Source organism: Trichomycterus rosablanca, chromosome 1 (genome assembly GCF_030014385.1).
Source record: "Trichomycterus rosablanca isolate fTriRos1 chromosome 1, fTriRos1.hap1, whole genome shotgun sequence".
Taxonomy (NCBI): Eukaryota; Metazoa; Chordata; class Actinopteri; order Siluriformes; family Trichomycteridae; genus Trichomycterus; species Trichomycterus rosablanca.
This window is the reverse complement of record NC_085988.1, coordinates 40978070-40995226: the sequence shown is the minus strand read 5'-3', so window position 1 is coordinate 40995226 and position 17157 is coordinate 40978070. Positions and strand designations below refer to the sequence as shown.

The window sequence follows — 17157 nt, the reverse complement described above, 5'->3', positions numbered from 1 at the left end:
ACACAGAAAGGACCCGGACCGCCCCGCCTGGGGATCGAACCCAGGACCTTCTTGCTGTGAGGCGACTTAGCCACCGTGCCGCCCACACCAGAACCATATCTATTTAAAGCTTCGGTGGCTGAATGAAAAGTAATTCACAAAGTTGTGTTAAAAATCGAGTGGAATAATAATATTTCAAAATAACGGAGGCTGTAATAGCAGCTAAAATGTGTAATGTAAAGTAATTGGTGGCCACAAACTTACCTATATAGTTTTTTGGCCAAATAGTTAAAGTGTGCAAAACTGGACTGCTTAAATACGGCAAAGAGAATTTTGCCCAGCAGGATGGCTGCAGGCTACACAGCAAGATGCCCATTGTCCAGTTGGACACAATTTAATGAAAATAATGAAAATCCCTCACTCATGGTAGTATTAACAGGCCACAGGAACAGTTTAATTTTTTATGGACTGCTCTCATACAAGTTCAGAATGATTTGTAGTGCTGAAGCTGTAAAGCTGGAGTATTCATAAGAAACAGCGATGACGGTGATGAAGATATAATCCAGAACCTTCTCTAAAGGTTTAATGATGGTTTTGGCAAGCCATGGAAAATAAATCATTTGTACAGAGTGTACGAGGAAATATTTCCCTGAAATATGGCCAATGACTGTACTTAACAAATTGTGGGAGAAATTGTTGGTTGAAAGTGTCCTTAGGCTTCCCCCAAACGTAAATCTATCTGGTGCTTTCCAATTTTCTCCCAATCTAGTCGTATCCGGTCACCCTGATTCATATTTTGGCCTCTGCTGCAATTCCCTACTTCTAATCTTAGGAGAGCCACAACCACCGCACTCACCCTTCAACATGTGTGCGGGCCCGACCGCCTCCTTTCACCCATGTGAGGAAGGTTCATATGGGGATCTGTATTGTATACGGAGAGTCACATTCCATTACCCTGTTTCATTGTGCAGACACCCCTGATCAACTTGCAGAGTATGTAATTGCAACATTCAATTCCATCTGGCAATTGGTCCTGTTCTGCTGGTCTCTCTGTATTTTTAACATGCTTATTTAGATGTGCATTTTGCAATTCCCCCATTTTTCCCCAATCTAGTTGTATCCAATTATCTGATTGCATTACGCTTCCTCTTTACCAGTCCTGACTGAGGAGAGCCGAGACTAACACACACCCCCTCCTGACACGTGTTCAGTAGCCGATTACATCTTTTTACATAAACGAGGCGGGTTCATATGTCGCTCAGTATAGCGTACGGAGAGTCACGCACCGCTCTCCATTATCCCTTGTCTCAATGTACAGGTGCCATCAATCAGCCAGCAAAGGCCAAAATTGCATCACTTATGACAAATCCTCTCCTTCATCCAACCCAACGGATGAGCCAATTATTATAGGTGCCCGCCCTGCCAGTCTCTTTTTTTAATAAGTTTATGCATTTTCTCCCCTTTTTCTTCCTTTTTAGCGTGACCAATTGCCCGATTGCATCATGCTTCCTCTCCACCAATGCCGATCCCTGCTCTGATTGAGGAGAACAAAGCTAACCCACGCCTCCTCCGACACATGGGCAGAAAGCCGTATGCATCTTATCACCTACACTTTGACGAGTGCAGTGCAGCTCAGCGTTGTGTACGGAGAGACACACCCTGAGAGCACTCTTTTCATATCTCTGTGCAGGCGCCATCAATCAGACCAGTCATGAGAGAGAGACCCCATCCGGCTTAGTCCCACCCATATCTGAACAACAGGCCAATCGTTGTTCATGTGGCCACTCAGCCTAGTTGGCAGGCAGAGCCGAGACTCGATACGATGTATTCGAGATCCCAGCTCTGGTTCCAGCGTGTGTTTTTATTGCTGCGGCACCTGAGCGGCCTCACTGTGTTTTTTAACATGCTTGTTTGATCCAAATACCATAAAGACCTCTTTATTTCAAGAGCTATTCTATTTCCATGCCATTTTAGAGAAGATGTCATGCTCCAGAGCTTTAAGTGGTATATGATAATCTTAGCTGTGTTATTTCATTTTAATTAGTTGGAGAGCTTTAACCCATCAAGCATGAGCTCTTACTTCTCTTTAAAGATTTATGTATCCACCTGTGTCTCCCACTGCTTACATTACAGCAGCATAAATACATTAAGCACTGATCTACACAGCTCTGTTAACTAATTTTATTACATTGTGTGTGCCCTTTATTTCATGCTTTAACAGGTAAATTGTATTCTAATGTTTTTCCATTAACCACATGTGAAAAGGAATATCTCTGCACTGAGAGTTGCCTACTTAGGCTGGAGTGGAATCATTTTGTGCAGACTGAAAAGACAAAAACAATTAAAGGAATGAAGAAACCAAGCTTTAAACCTTTGAACTGCATTAAAGCATACTCCATGCATCCAGTAATATTTTATTTATATTTTTCCTTCTTTTGGCTGCTCCCATGTTCAGGGGTTGCCATAGTAGAGCTTGATAAGTGTTCTGTATACCCAGAAGCTACAATTATGGATACTGATGTTATACTTGTTGCTCAACCAGTTGATTCATAACTGGCATACAGTGAGGAAAACAAGTATTTCACATTTTTTTTAGTTATTCATTATACTTGTAGTGCATATATTCTCTTGACAAATCACAATCAGAATCTCCATGAATTTTCAGTGAAACTAATGTTACCAAATTGGCTTGGCCATGAAAGCATGTGTCTTGTTTCTGTCTCAAAACATCCAGATTTCTTCTTCAGTTTCTTGGCTGATAAGATTAAAGTCTTCTCTTTAATGGCCCATTTTTCTTTCATTAGCAGACTTGAGAAATGCAGCACTCTGCTTCTTTTAGCAGTGTTTTGCTTGGCCTGGAGGAGTAAAGACAATTGTGGTACAGTTCATTGCTTATTGCTTATTGTTTGTTGTGTAACTGGTGTTTTTGCAGTTCTTTATGAGTGACTGTAGGCTCTTCAGTGCATGATAAAATCTTGTGCACTTGTTTAGGGACAGTTTATAATTTCACGTGGGTGTTAAACCAATTGTACTAACATGGATGTTGAAGGTGGGTTTTTGTGTGTTTAAATTGGAAATACCCAGTTTACCCAATTGCAAATACCCAATGCTTAAGGGCAGTTGTAGCCTAGTGGTTAAGGTACTGGACGAGCAATCAAAAGGTTGCTGGTTCAAGCCCCACTTCTGCCACTGGTGGGCCCTTGAGCAAGGCCCCTAGCCCTAAATTTCTTAGACAATATACTCTCACAGAACTGTAAATGCCAAAAATGTAAATGTAAATACCCCTATATTTATCATTCAAAAAACACACACATATAAAGGAATACATGACTAATACGTACAACCCCAAATCAGATAAAGTTGGGACAGTATGGAAAATGCAGGTAAAATAAAAATGCAGCGTTCCTTACATTTACTTTGACTTTTATTTGATTTCATACAGTTTGAACCTGAGATATTTCATGTTTTATCTGCTCAACTTCATTTCATTTGTTCATGGTGAATCTTTATTTTGTCATTTATCTGTGCAGCTTTAAGAGATTGTTATATAATGACAAGCAAAAATTCCTCTCTTCTTTTTTCTCCGTCTGCTCAAATGCCATTATTTTGACAGCATCCTGCACAGTCTGGCGGTGGGCAGTCATCATGTCTAATCACTCCATCAAACACATTAATTCACTGCCGTTCCTCAATGTTCTTATCTTTCTAAGCCTCAGAGCTCATCTGAAAAACAGAATCAGAAAGAGATGGGGAGAGGAAGGTGAAAGGAGCACAGGTGCATTCTTAAAAATGAAAATTGTAAGGAAGATCAGACGGTGCTTTTAGATTTCAGTTACTGAATACAATTCGTCTTGGTGTTGTAACATCTGAAAAAGGAAACACGCAGTAGGAGGAATTTCATTTGAGGGCTTAACAGCAGGTGTTTGGGGCTGATAGAATGGCTGTCATGGCTGTTTAACGCTTTAAGGTTTTAAGAGCTTTCTCTTATGACCTGAAATACACAGAGATGCTTTTCATTTCAACAACAAAATCATGTGGTAGAAAATATTTGTTTCTATGGGACACTAATTAGGTAGGGTATTTAGTCTAAAAATACTGCTCAGGTTGATCTCATGTAATAATAAAGGTTTGATACTAAATGCGCTCAGCTTCAAAATTACTGGTGACTTCCTTGTTCCAACTTGAAAATGTTTCCAACTGGTAACCCTTGATGCTGACTGAAGAGGACTGCAGGCTAGAACACGACTACTTCAAAAGTGTGGTGTCACATCTTTTCACCAGCCATCTTTTTTACAAAGAGGAACATGCCATGCTCTATGCATTCCTCTACCTCATTATACCTAAAGAAAAGTCTGAACCATTTTGTGGATCACTTTTTGTTTAACCTGTCTTATTTTTATACCAACCCCACTTGAAATGTTTGTTGCCAAAGAGCACTATTTTTTGTCACACCTGACAACAGAACTCTGTTTCAGTCTCTTATTCAGCAAACATATGGCTCTCATGATTAGGGTTTGATAAAGGAACACAGAGCATCATACATTTGGTACACATTGCAAGTAATTTGTTGCCATGAAGGTGGTGTCTGTAGATTTAAAGACTTGCCAACACCAAATTTGTACTATCTTGAGATTTTTTTTACATTTAAAATTTCAGCATTTAGCAGATGCCTTTATCCAAAGCGACTTACAATTAAGACCTCAATGGCCCAACAGTGGCAACCTGGCATATGTGGGGCTTTAACCAGTGACCTTCCAGTTGCTAGTCCTGTACTATAACCGATGAGCTACCACTTCCCTGTGTTTTACCTTTTTACCATCCTCTCTACACTTGTGCCAGGATGGTTTATTATAGCTTGAGTTGTTGATGATGGGCAGTTTTGAGAGTCTATTTATAGCCATTGCTTAATTTATAAATGTTAAATTATTTGGGCATTTTCCAGTCTTTCCTCTGTAATAAATGACACACATTTGTAAGTTCTTATGAACTTAAATAACCTTGGTTACATTTATTTAGGTTTATTTATCTATATGATTCTCTAGGTGTTTACATTTTACATTTACATTTTCAGCATTTAGCAGACATCTTTATCCAGAGCAACTTACAATTGAAACTGTATACATTGCAAGCAATTGAGGGTTAAGGGCTTAACAGCCCTTCTGTACTTTAACCACTGAGCTACCACTGCCCTATGTGGGGCAGAATTATTATAATATAATTATTTTCCATCACCATCATCCATCACCTTTAACAAGGGTGTCAATAACTGGATATCTCATGGTGCAGGCCGGTGTTGATAAGTACAGTATGGTGCCATTATATAAGCTAGTGGTTGAGTAGTGTAGTGTAGCACCATTATGTACATGTTGTGTGTACATGCGAGTGGTAAAAGTCAAATTTAGGTAACAGTGGTGCTATCAGCTACTAAAAATAATTTGGGTTTTGGATTTCTGAATTAATATTGAGTCATTCTTTTAAATATTTGGGTGTTTTCAAGTGGGTCGCCTCACAGCAAGCAGGTTCTGGGTTTGATCCCCAGGTGGGGCGGTCCGGGTCCTTTCTGTGTGGAGTTTGCATGTTCTCCCCATGTCTGCGTGGGTTTCCTCCGGGAGCTCCGGTTTCCTCCCACAGTCCAAAAACATACAGTCAGGTTAATTGGAGACACTGAATTGTCCTATAGGTGAATGGGTGTGTGTGTGTATGTGTGTCTGCCCTGCGATGGACTGGCGCCCCATCCAGGGTGTTGCTGTATGCCTTGCACCCATTGAGAAGCTGAGATAGGCTCCAGTAGCCCCCTGCGACCCTAGATTGGAGTAAGCGGTTAAGTGAGTGAGTGAGGGTGTTTTCAGAGTTTTGGCTTTACCATCAAGTTTTTATGCACATTTAAAAGTTTTCCTGTATTATCTGATCTGTCAGCAGTCTTGCTGCACAACCCCCATGGCATTTTTCTCTCGTTGGCTTTCATAGGATCATTTGCTGCGCCTCATTTTCTTCAGTAATCTGGTACTCTGTGAAGCTTCCAATTAAAGATCTGAGAGTGTGTCTGCTGGTGTGTGTCAGAAAAATTAGCCCCCAAAAAACTGACAATATAGTTGTCCTTCCCTTTGTGCTCTTCTCTTCAGTCCTGTTCTCCTCCCGGCTCTCTTACTGCTTTGGGGAGTAATTAACTGTGCAGGCCCCTGGACTAGTGGACTTATGATGGACTACCACTGTCTGATGAAAACAGGAAGTCTATGTGACCTCTGGCAGTACATGCAGCAGATGGCTTACCCTACTAGCTTCATTTATCCCCTTTGTTTCTTTTGGGATATAGGTACATTTTCCATATGGAGCTATACCAGTACAAATATTGCTCAATGGAGTTAGTGTCCCTTGATCAGCAATCGTAAGAAGCCAATTTACATTAGTGATATGGGCTAATACAAAAAAATACAAATGTCCAGGTCAAAAATGTTAGGGCAACAAAGTAGTTAATGTTCTTGTCTTTATTTGTTTAAAATGAAAATAAACATCAGTTGTCCATGCAAAATGTACATTTTTTCACAACTGTGACAATTAAGTTGCCACTGAGATACCTGAACTGCGACAATTAAGTTGCCACTGGGATACCTGAGCGTAGATCTGTTTAGTATTCATCACAGCACAGACAGTATTAAAAGTGTTAATCATAGGTTGCATAATGCAGAATAATAAATGATAAACAAGTGTGTAATCTATAGCAGGATAACTGACACTGTAATTGTCAAGGCAGCTGGGTTTTCACAGATTTGTTTTTTGCGTTGACACATTTTGTTTTAACTTCCATTTACCTAAATAAATCATTACTGCACTATAAAGCTCAACAGTGTTTATACACTATATGACCAAAAGTATTTGGACACCTGACCATGACCTTTTTAAACATCCTATTTTAAAAACAAACAATATTAAAACAGAGTGACCTCTATGTGATCTTTCCAGTTATAACAACCACCACTTCTATGAGAAGGCTTCTCACAAAACTTTGAATTGTGTCTGTTGGAATTTGAGCCCATTTAGTCAAAAGAGCATTTTTATGTCTGGGCACGTATGCTGGTCAAGAAAGCCCCAATTTATGTTCCAGTTCATTTCAAAGCTGTTCAGTGGGCTGAGGTCAGGGCTCTGTGCAGACCACTGGAGTTTCTTTAAACTTAGATTTTCTTCATGTTTTTATTGTCATGTTGGAACTGAAAATGGCCTTTCTTAAACTGTTGCTGCAATGTTGGAAGAATATAATGTCCTTTATACAATGATTTGTTACACCTGTTAGTAATTGTTGTAGCTAAAACATATTGATTCAAAAATTAGAAGGGTGTCCCAATACTTTTGTTCATACAGTGTATGTAAATACTGTATATTGTATATAGTCTAGTAGACCAAATGCCACATAAAGCTCAGCTATTTCAATATAGTTTGTGGAAAACCTTGGGCATATGGGACTGAAGTAAACTTAGGACCTTAATTTGTGCAAGGACCTTCCCTAAACTTGCCACAAGGTAGGATTTTTCTTTACAGAAAGAAAACCATGAATATCTGAAGATCATTACTCTCTTCTCTCTTCTTTAAAGTAAGCACAGTGACAGCCAACAGCAGCATTCTTGATGGCATCCACCAACCTAGAACTGAGTATTAGACTGCCTATAGAGTGATTTATTACTCCAGAGATTGTTTTTCTGCTACTCCAGAGTCCAAAGGCAGGCATGATAGGCATCATACACCGATCAGCCATAATATTAAAACCACCTCCTTGTTTCTACACTCACTGTCCACTGTCTTTGTAGTTCTACAATTACTGACTGTAGTCCATCTGTTTCTCTGCATGCTTTGTTAGCCCCCTTTCATGCTGTTCTTCAATAGTCAGGACTCTCCCAGGACCACCACAGAGTAGGTATTATTTGGGTGGTGGGTCATTCTCAGCACTGCAGTGACACTGACATGGTAGTTGTGTGTTAGTGTGTGCGGTGCTGAGTGGACACAGCAGCGCTGCTGAAGTTTTTAAACACCTCACTGTCACTGCTGGACTGAGAATAGTCCACCAACCAAAAACATCCAGCCAACAGCGCCCCGTGGACAGCGTCCTGTGTCCACCGATGAAGGTCTAGAAGATGACCAACTCAAACAGCAGCAATAGATGAGCAATCGTCTCTGACTTTACATCTACAAGGTGGACCAACTAGATAGGAGTGTCTAATAGAATGGATAGTGAGTAGACACAGTATTTAAAAACTCCAGCAGCACTGCTGTGTCTGATCCACTCATACAAGCACAACACACACTAACACACCACCACCATGTCAGTGTCACTGCAGTGCTGAGAATCATTCACCACCTAAATAATACCTACTTTGTAGTGGTCATGTGGGGGTCCTGACCATTGAAGAACAGGGTGAAAGCAGGTTAAAAAAAAAGTATGTAGAGAAACAGATGGACTACAGTCAGTAATTCTAGAACTACAAAGTGCTTCTATATGGTAAGTGGAGCTGATAAAATGGACAGTGAGTGTAGAAACAAGGAGGTGGTTTTAATGTTATGGCTGATCAGTGTATACTCATGCATGACCTCCCAGCCATGGAACTCCAAAAAAGTTGTTGTTATTCTTGGATGTTTCCATGTTATCTTTGACAACGGGACTTGGAGGCAAGGTGGAATTCCATATTACAAGTCACTAATTGGCTACATGGTGTCATGCTCAATATTAGGAAACTGTTAGCAACATGTGTAGCAGTAGTAGCCAATCACTAAATAAAGAAGTGGCTGCATACTTGTGGTTGTATGGTTTGTTGCAGGTAAACATTGTCTAATCTGAATGTTTGACATTTTGTTTATTAAAAACCAAAGTTATAGTTAGATACTTGTTTGCAAGGCCTTAATTGTAGCTCTCACACTACCACCACAGTACAGCGGCTGATGAATTTTTCATCGGCGCAGCCATCACCAACCGAATAAATTAATGCTCATTAGTATAACTGTAGCCTGTTTACAAAATAAACATTAATATTGGATGTGAAACTGCATACTTAATGTGTCACTTTTTTTAAAGGTCCAGTAAACACTATTAAGCACAAAAAAAATTTCCCCAGACATTTTAGTATGTTGCTTAAAATGTGATTAGAAGTAGGAAGATGTGCAGTGCACTGGGAGTGGGATGTTTACTATAAGCTGGCCAAAATTTAAATGGAATAATTTGATTTTGAGTTACTAAAGTCATAACATATGGTCTATGTCTTGTAGGCTTCAAATATGAATAAGTATGAGATACAATGTTTAATGTTTGGTAATCTTGTACAATAGCTTTTATTGTTAGTAAAACGTGGCACTTATCAAACAGCCTGTATTTTAGGGAACTTTGTGTATTTTTACATTATTATATAGAAAAAATCCCATTTATAACTGTACAAATCTTAATCCTTGTCTTATCCCCTAAAGCAGACAGGACCTATAAAAATACTCATGGTTAATAGTTCTATAATTGTTTTGATCTTTCAGGAGGTGGAGCTGTGTCGTCTGAACAGTCAGGAGAAGCTTGGCTTGACTCTGTGCTACAGGACCGATGATGAGGATGACTTAGCCATCTATGTGTCAGAAGTAAGTGTCTTTATCTACTAACGTCTTAGTGGGCGGCACGGTGGCTCAGTAGGTAGCACTGTCACATCACAGCAAGAAGGTCCTGGGTTCGATCCCCAGGTGGGCGGTCCGGGTCCTTTCTGTGTGGAGTTTGCATGTTTTCCCCGTGTCTGCCCTGGAGCTCCGGTTTCCTCCAACAGTCCAAAGACATGCAAGTGAGGTGAATTGGAGATACAACATTGTCCAGGACTGTTTTTGATATAACCTTGTGAACTGATGAATCTTGTGTAATGAGTAACTACTGTTTCTGTCATGAATGTAACCAAAGTGTAAAACATGACGTTAAAATCCTAATAAACAAACAAACAAACAAACGTCTCAGTGCATGAAATGTCTCACTCACTCACTTTCTTAACCGCTTATCCAATTAGGGTCGGGGGGGGGGGGGGGGGGTGTGCTGGAGCCTGTCCCAGCTTTTCAATAGGCGCAAGGCACACAGTAACACCCTGGAAGGGGTGCCATCGCAGGGCAGAGACATACACACACATCAATTCACCTATAGGACAATTCAGTGTCTCCAATTAACCTTACTGCTTTGGACTGTGGGAGGAAACCGGACCCAGGACCTTCTTGCTGTGAGGCGACAGTGCTACCCACCGAGCCACCGTGTCACCCTGAATTGACACCCTGAATTGCCACATGAAATGTCACCCTCAATTGCCACATTATTTTAAAAAAATATTATGTATTAGAATATTTGAACTACACTAAAATCCTGCTTATAGAACTTAATGCGGCACAGTTTGCTTACTGATCAGGTTATACAATTCAAGATCAGTCAACTTTTTTTGGAGTTCCATACCAGTTTACTGTACTTTACCAGCATTGAGCTGTGATTGATAGCATATCCTCAGCAACAAAGCTCAAAACAACATTGTTGCTTTTTAAATTTCAATAATAATGCAGTTCATGAAAAATGCATGAAATCTGATGCATATCACGTCTTTCCAGAGACCATGTTTTCCTGCTCTTTGAAGACTTCAAAGATGTTGATAAAGAATATTAAATCAATGATTATGTTTGCTATTCTTAGAGAAAGGCATGATCTGTAAGAAAAAAAACACTTATTTGTGTAGAATGTAAATGAGGGAAAAGATTCTAGTGCAAACATGACTTCATCAGAAATGTATTTGAATTTGATTCTCTTGTGAATCCTCCACTGTGTGCTTAGACTAATAAGTGTGGTTTAATGGTGTATTCTAAATATGCAGTATAATTTTCAGCGCAGTAGCAGAATAATATGAATGAACTATGATAAAAGTGTCTAACTTTGATTAAGTGGCTGCTTTATTAGTAAGGGCACACTGTGTAAAAACAGCAGACAAATGTTTGATGAGATGGTGCAGTCCTGACCATACAGTACATAATGGGACAGTGAAATAGATTTAGTTTTTTTAGCTCTGTGTGTTAGTCCAATTAAAAGCTTTCCATAGAATAACAGCTCAATACAAGAATGTTGACACTTCTGTTTTGGAAACCATGTAGGTATTTTAGTCCTTTTTAATAATAAAATAGCTGTTTTAGAAAAGCAATTCAGTAAGACAGCTGTGTAGTTGTTCTTAGATATAACAAACAGTGTAGAATTGACTAGTGGTCATATCTAAAGAAGAGGCAACAATCAATCTGACTGTCAGCAATGTGTCACAATAAAATAATCAGTAGGACAACATAAACTACACAGATAACAAATAGAACTGCAATTTAATTATATTTTCTAATTATTAATTATCTTTAAAGTGAACACCCAAGAACATTTTTTTTATTTGGAGAAAGTCCAGCAATGCAGTAACAAACACTAGAGAGGATGCCAATTGGCCACCCTTCAGACATAGCAAATCACATCTGTATGTAGATGCCTAACCGGCTGATAGGACTGCTGGGGATTCAAACCCTGAATCCAGGCATTAGTGGGCTAGTGTAAATTACCGCTGTGCCACCAACTTTGCCTAGATTGGGAAATAAAGCCCATACCATTGCCTTTTGCTAAGAGCAAATTTGTCCAGATGATTAAATGGAATTCAATGTTTTTATTTAGGGTCTGAAAAATAAAACCTTTTATTGCCAGTATAAAGTAGGGGCTAGCCCAGTACCAAGTAGCACTAGACCAGTACCAATGTTGTAGCAACAGTTTAAAGAAGGTTGTACTGGTAAATGAATGTTGACAATAATAAGCCTTTAAGATTGGGTCTACTAAAGCAGTCACTACCATAATAATAACCATAAACCTGTTCCATATAGCAGCCAAAACAACAACAGTGTATTTAAGTTGCATTACATTTTTGTAACAGTTATTATAAACCTGTTGTTTGGCTTACAGTTTTGGTGTTAAACATATTTTTCTTTTTATTCAACATAATATGAAGCTTGTTTGTAGGGCTGTCCAGTAAACTAGCAAAGATGGCTTCTGAGTGAGCAAACATTAAAAGGTTTTTAGACATACACATATCGATTTACTGTCATATCTGTAAAAAAAATGGGTTGGGAGCTTATGGTGTGTTTATGCTGGAATTGTTTGAGGTTGATTTTTGTCTTCCACTTGTAGTAACCAAAGGCACTCTATTTTTGCTATTTGATTTGTTTAAGTTGCCTTGAAGCCACAAGGTGTTCACAGCAGAGACTGCTCCTGAATATAAATAAAGCTTCACCGGTGGTGGTTATAGGCTTATTAAAATCTTCACTCCATATAATTGAAGACTACAGATCCGTGGCCTGTGCCGTATTATCTGTAGCTCTTGATGTAATGCTTTTGCTCTCAAGGTTGTAAAATTAAAAAGCAGTTTCATAGTAACTGCATTTTATACATTTTATGAGGAAAGGCTACTTGTGTTGTAAGTAGCAAAAGCAGAAGTAACAAAATTAATGATTGTAAAAGTAATAACAAAAAAGCAATGATGATTAGAACACACAGGAAATATTGTAACAGCAGACCAGTAACAAGTGTCTATAGTAATACAAGTAATACAATTCAAGTACTTTGAGTAAACATGCATAATTACATGGATCCTATCTAATAATTTTTGAGATTATACACTTGTAAGGAACATGTATGACATGGAACACCTGGGATTTCAATCTGATCTCTCCAGTTGTTGTTTTTTGTAAGTAAATTAAATCCTAATTGCAGATTAGTGCTTATGATTGACTATGCAGTCAGATTCACAGTTCTGTGACCCTATTAATATGGCTAGTACCGCAGTAGGTAAGTCTGTGGGGCTCTGCACAGATCTCAGACTGCAGATTATAGATTTTCACAAGCACTCAAGGTCGAAGCATTAGTACAAACTACATGGAACACTGGATTTTCACCTAGATTGGGAAATAAAGCCCATACTATTGCCTTTTGCTAGGAGCAAATTTGTCCAGATGGTCAAATCCAAGAACCACAAGAACAGCTCTAAACTAAATTGCAAGCTGTTAAAGCACAGCTGACACTGCACACTGTCAAGCAGGCTTTATTTTTACCATAGGCTTAGAGGCTGCCATGCAAGATAGAATGCAGAATCTGAAAATCTCTGCTCCAAAAACTTGCCTCTTACTCCTGATTATGCTATTTAAATGGTCATCCATTTAGCAAAATAACACACAGAAAATAGGCTACTGAAATATGTTAAAAATTTTAAACAAGATTGGCCGGACAATTTAAGGTCAGTGTACATAATGGAGTTATGAAATCATTTAAATTTGGGGGAAAAGACACATCACACTCCCACATTCAGATTAATTGCTTTCATTCCCTTTTCCAGTCACACACATACTTACAGTCTCAAAATCACTCTTTATTCAGTATGGTTGAAGGTATGCCCTGCACTCAATTGAGTATTCTGATTGAGACACTGCTGTTACAGATCAACACAACATATCAGGTCTACCTCTTAAAGGTGAACTTGTTCTGTCAGGATGAACATGGGCAAGTCATCATTCTAAAGTACAGGTACTCTGAGAAGGTCTGGAGTTTTATGAAGATGGAACACCCTAACTGACAGTCATTTCTGGAGATGTGCAAGGATTGGAGTGAAACAAATGACCTGAGGCAGGAATTGATTAGCTATTGAAGGATGGGCCTGCCCCTTCACTTAGTATCATTAGTCATGGAGGATCTATGGGATGGCTAATCTGGGGAACCAACCAAGCCTTTTCATTGAAGTTTAAATTGGTATTAATGGGCTGTACTACCTGAAGTCAGCAGCCCTTCACCAACACTAAGTATCCTTTTTGTGATTCTGATTCTGCAATAGAGCCATGTTCAGGCCTGTTGTTGCTGTAAGTTGAGCTTTATTGAGCTTTATTATCTGTTGACCAGAGGTGAATGGTTGGATTATTGAGGCTGGTTCTTAACAAGTGTTTTTTTCTCTTGTAGTATTTCTTGCCATTATAATCTCTTAGGGAGTTTTTAGCTGGATCCCTGTAAAGCTGCTTTCAGTTAATGAAATGCATGCTTAGTGAGGTTTTTGATAAGGTGATAATTTTTCATTTTTTTAAGTACAAAAAACTGTAGTTATAATATTTCTCCAGCCATTGATCTGCTATAATTTAATTTTAGAATTAATTTTGTTGCTGACACATGCAGACAGTTTATCAATAAAGACAAGTTGCAGCCATACATATCATCACCAACATGATTTTTAACACAGTCTTTACATTCTGACTCAATCTTTAAATGTACCCATGATATCAGCTGGTGGCCATATACATAGTGCAAGTTTGACTGCAACCATTGCAAACTACATGGAACAAACTCTCACCTTATACCATGGAAGAAACCGACACATTCATATTCTAACATGATGGACTATCAGTGATCTGTACATACTATTAAATACAAATATATGTGATGTTTGTCTTAAAAAGCAGCAGATAATGCATTTAAATACAGGCCAAAACTTTACAAACTGTCCAGTCACAGTCCAGAAATCTCAATTATGTGTTTTTCCCTTTCTCCTTAGATTGGACCAAATAGCATTGCAGCCCGAGACGGTCGTATCCGGGAAGGGGACCGCATTTTACAGGTAACGTTGCTTCTCAATCCTTATTATACACCCATGAGGAGCACTTTATGCCAGTAGCGCAGCCACTGTCTCACTGTTAGAAGGCTCTTCTATTTTTAATGGCTGCACATTAAGCTTGTGTGTAACCCCCTCAGTGTAGGAGTCAGCAGAGGCAACTCACTGGGGGAGCACACGTTTTTACATCCTACTTTAGTGAGGCTTGCAAGGAAGACTATGAGGCGGGAAGAGAGAGACAGTAAGGGAGTGTAATTTAGCCTCTGATGGATCTCCAAAGGAAACTATAGAATCTCTACAGAATCATTACCTGGGCTCCAAGCTGGGGTTATACATGGTGCATCTGTGTGTATGTGTGTGTGTGGTGTTGGGATGTACATGGCCAGGATGGGGTTTTCTTGACATCATTAGCCAGGGGCAGTGTTGCTGTGCTGGTCACATGAAGTGCGAATCTATCCCTGTGGAGCATTTTGGAGTGGGTTATTACAGGCTCTCAGGAGGAATTGTATTTCGCACTCAGCCGTTTTCACACACCACACCTTTCGTAAAGCTGTTCTTTAATCATGTTTTTGCTGATACAGGGAACTGTGGGTGGTTATTGGCTATTTAAGATGCACCTGTTTCATTTAAACTAAGTGATGATAAACAGTATTTTAACTGTTATGTGCCATTACATTGTGTAGAACTGGATGAAGTAAAGTTTGTATAATAATTACATGCATTTCTTTCGTGTATTCAATTCTAAATACATTGTCTGTTGCGATACACAAAAAGTATTAAATTCACAATACATGTAAACGAAATTTTAGAAAGTCATCGTATTCATCTGTGTTATTGGCAAGTGTGTTTGGGAAGGGGAACCAGTAGACATCAAAACAAATACATGGTAAAATGAGAGTAAAAATATGTTTGGAGCATTTTACACAGGTGTATAAAATTGCATATACTCAAACCACTGCTCTGCCATTCCACTACTCGTTTTGAAAGAATGTACATGGGTATTACTGAATTAATTTATCTTTTGCATAAATGTACTTATGATTTTCGAAAAGTATAAATCTTGGACTTTTGTTTTGAATTTGAATGCTGGATGTAAACCCACCCAGTATATGGAACAGCGAATTTGTGCCAAGGTTGGTAAGGAACCCAAGCTGTCACCTTATGTGAGAATACATTTAACTTCATTTGTAAGATGTACCCCAGGAACTGCCAAAAACAGGTCTGTCATGAATTCTATGCTGCTGGAGCATGGGTAACCTTGTTCGCAGTCAAGCAATCTTTTTAACTAGGTGCATAAGTCAATTATAGTTGACATTACATAATATCATGTACTTAAAACTGCAGCTGTATATGGTGGATGTAACTTATAAGTGTAGGTAGGCTTTTAACTGCAGCTGTGTGTGCAAGTGTGTGTGTGTGTGTGTGTGTGTGTGGATGCACATACTTCTAAAGGTTCTGTGAATTCCTATCAGGTTTTGTTTTTTGTGAGTGTGGTGCAGGTTTGCAGGGTCGAAACTGTTATTCCTGCCATTACTGCGCTCATCATTCATCTCTGAATAGATTCACCCTGCTGTCACAGGCTGCTTAATTGTGTGGTGGGGTGGATAGAGCAGGAAGCACTTACAAACACCAAATCTCTTTTACATGAGCTTGCTACTTTATTTATGCTAAGGGAACATCCTGCGTAGGTTATTAGGACATGTAGCAGCCTCTGCTCCAGCCTCTTTATACATAGGGCTTCTTACTGTAGTAAAGTAGTACTCAACAGATCATTATTTCTTCTTCTCTATTCATGAAAACAAATCAGGGAGCAAAGCATTAATACATCAAGAACTGGGTGTCATTATTCATGCATATCCCTCTTAACCCTCTTAAATTTTAAATTAAATTATTCTCAGGTCAAGACTATCAAGTGGATGACAAACATTCTGTTAATACAAATTGGTATGCTGAATTACAGTTAAATTATTAAATATAATATGTCCACAGCCAAAGGGAAGAGCATGAAGTGAATATTCTGGGGCTGATGGCAGGGGAAAAATAGTGGTTGGACAAAATAACAGAAAAAAAGAAATGTAATTAATGTAACTAAATTGCAATTACCAACACAGCTACACATAAATTTTATTAAACCGACTGACAATAAGCATCGTGTTAGCTATAAAAGAGCTTCAACGATTGTAACTTCATTTGTTATAAGAGCTTCAACGATTAACTTTAAGTTACTTTGTTATATTGTTCATTTAAAATGTCAGACACGAATCAGGTCAAGTGAGTGTCTAAACTGCTAGTTCATCAGTCCCAAAAACTGAACACTTTCAAAACATATATACAGCATAATCGAAGAGAAAGATGGAAGTTCACTCACAGGGAAATACACATACTGTACTTTACAGAAAAGTTCCCAAATTACATCTCCAAAATGACCCCAACAATACATAATTATCTCTATGCTTCACAGAAGCTTAGGTGGCACAATAGTCTAATGTGGCTGTGTCTGTGGAGGGGAGGTTAAAAAAGGATTTCACTGCTGCTG

The 17157-nt window shown here is 38.9% G+C and overlaps 1 protein-coding gene across 1 annotated transcript in view; it reads left to right on the top strand.

Moving 5' to 3' along the window:
- The window catches only part of pdzrn4 (PDZ domain containing ring finger 4), a 91099-nt gene that overhangs the window by 63892 nt on the left and 10050 nt on the right, over positions 1-17157 (top strand). The window contains exons 4-5 of the mRNA XM_063002937.1: positions 9484-9582; positions 14565-14627. Coding sequence (XP_062859007.1) covers positions 9484-9582; positions 14565-14627 — 162 coding nt within the window. The remainder of the gene's footprint in view (positions 1-9483; positions 9583-14564; positions 14628-17157) is intronic.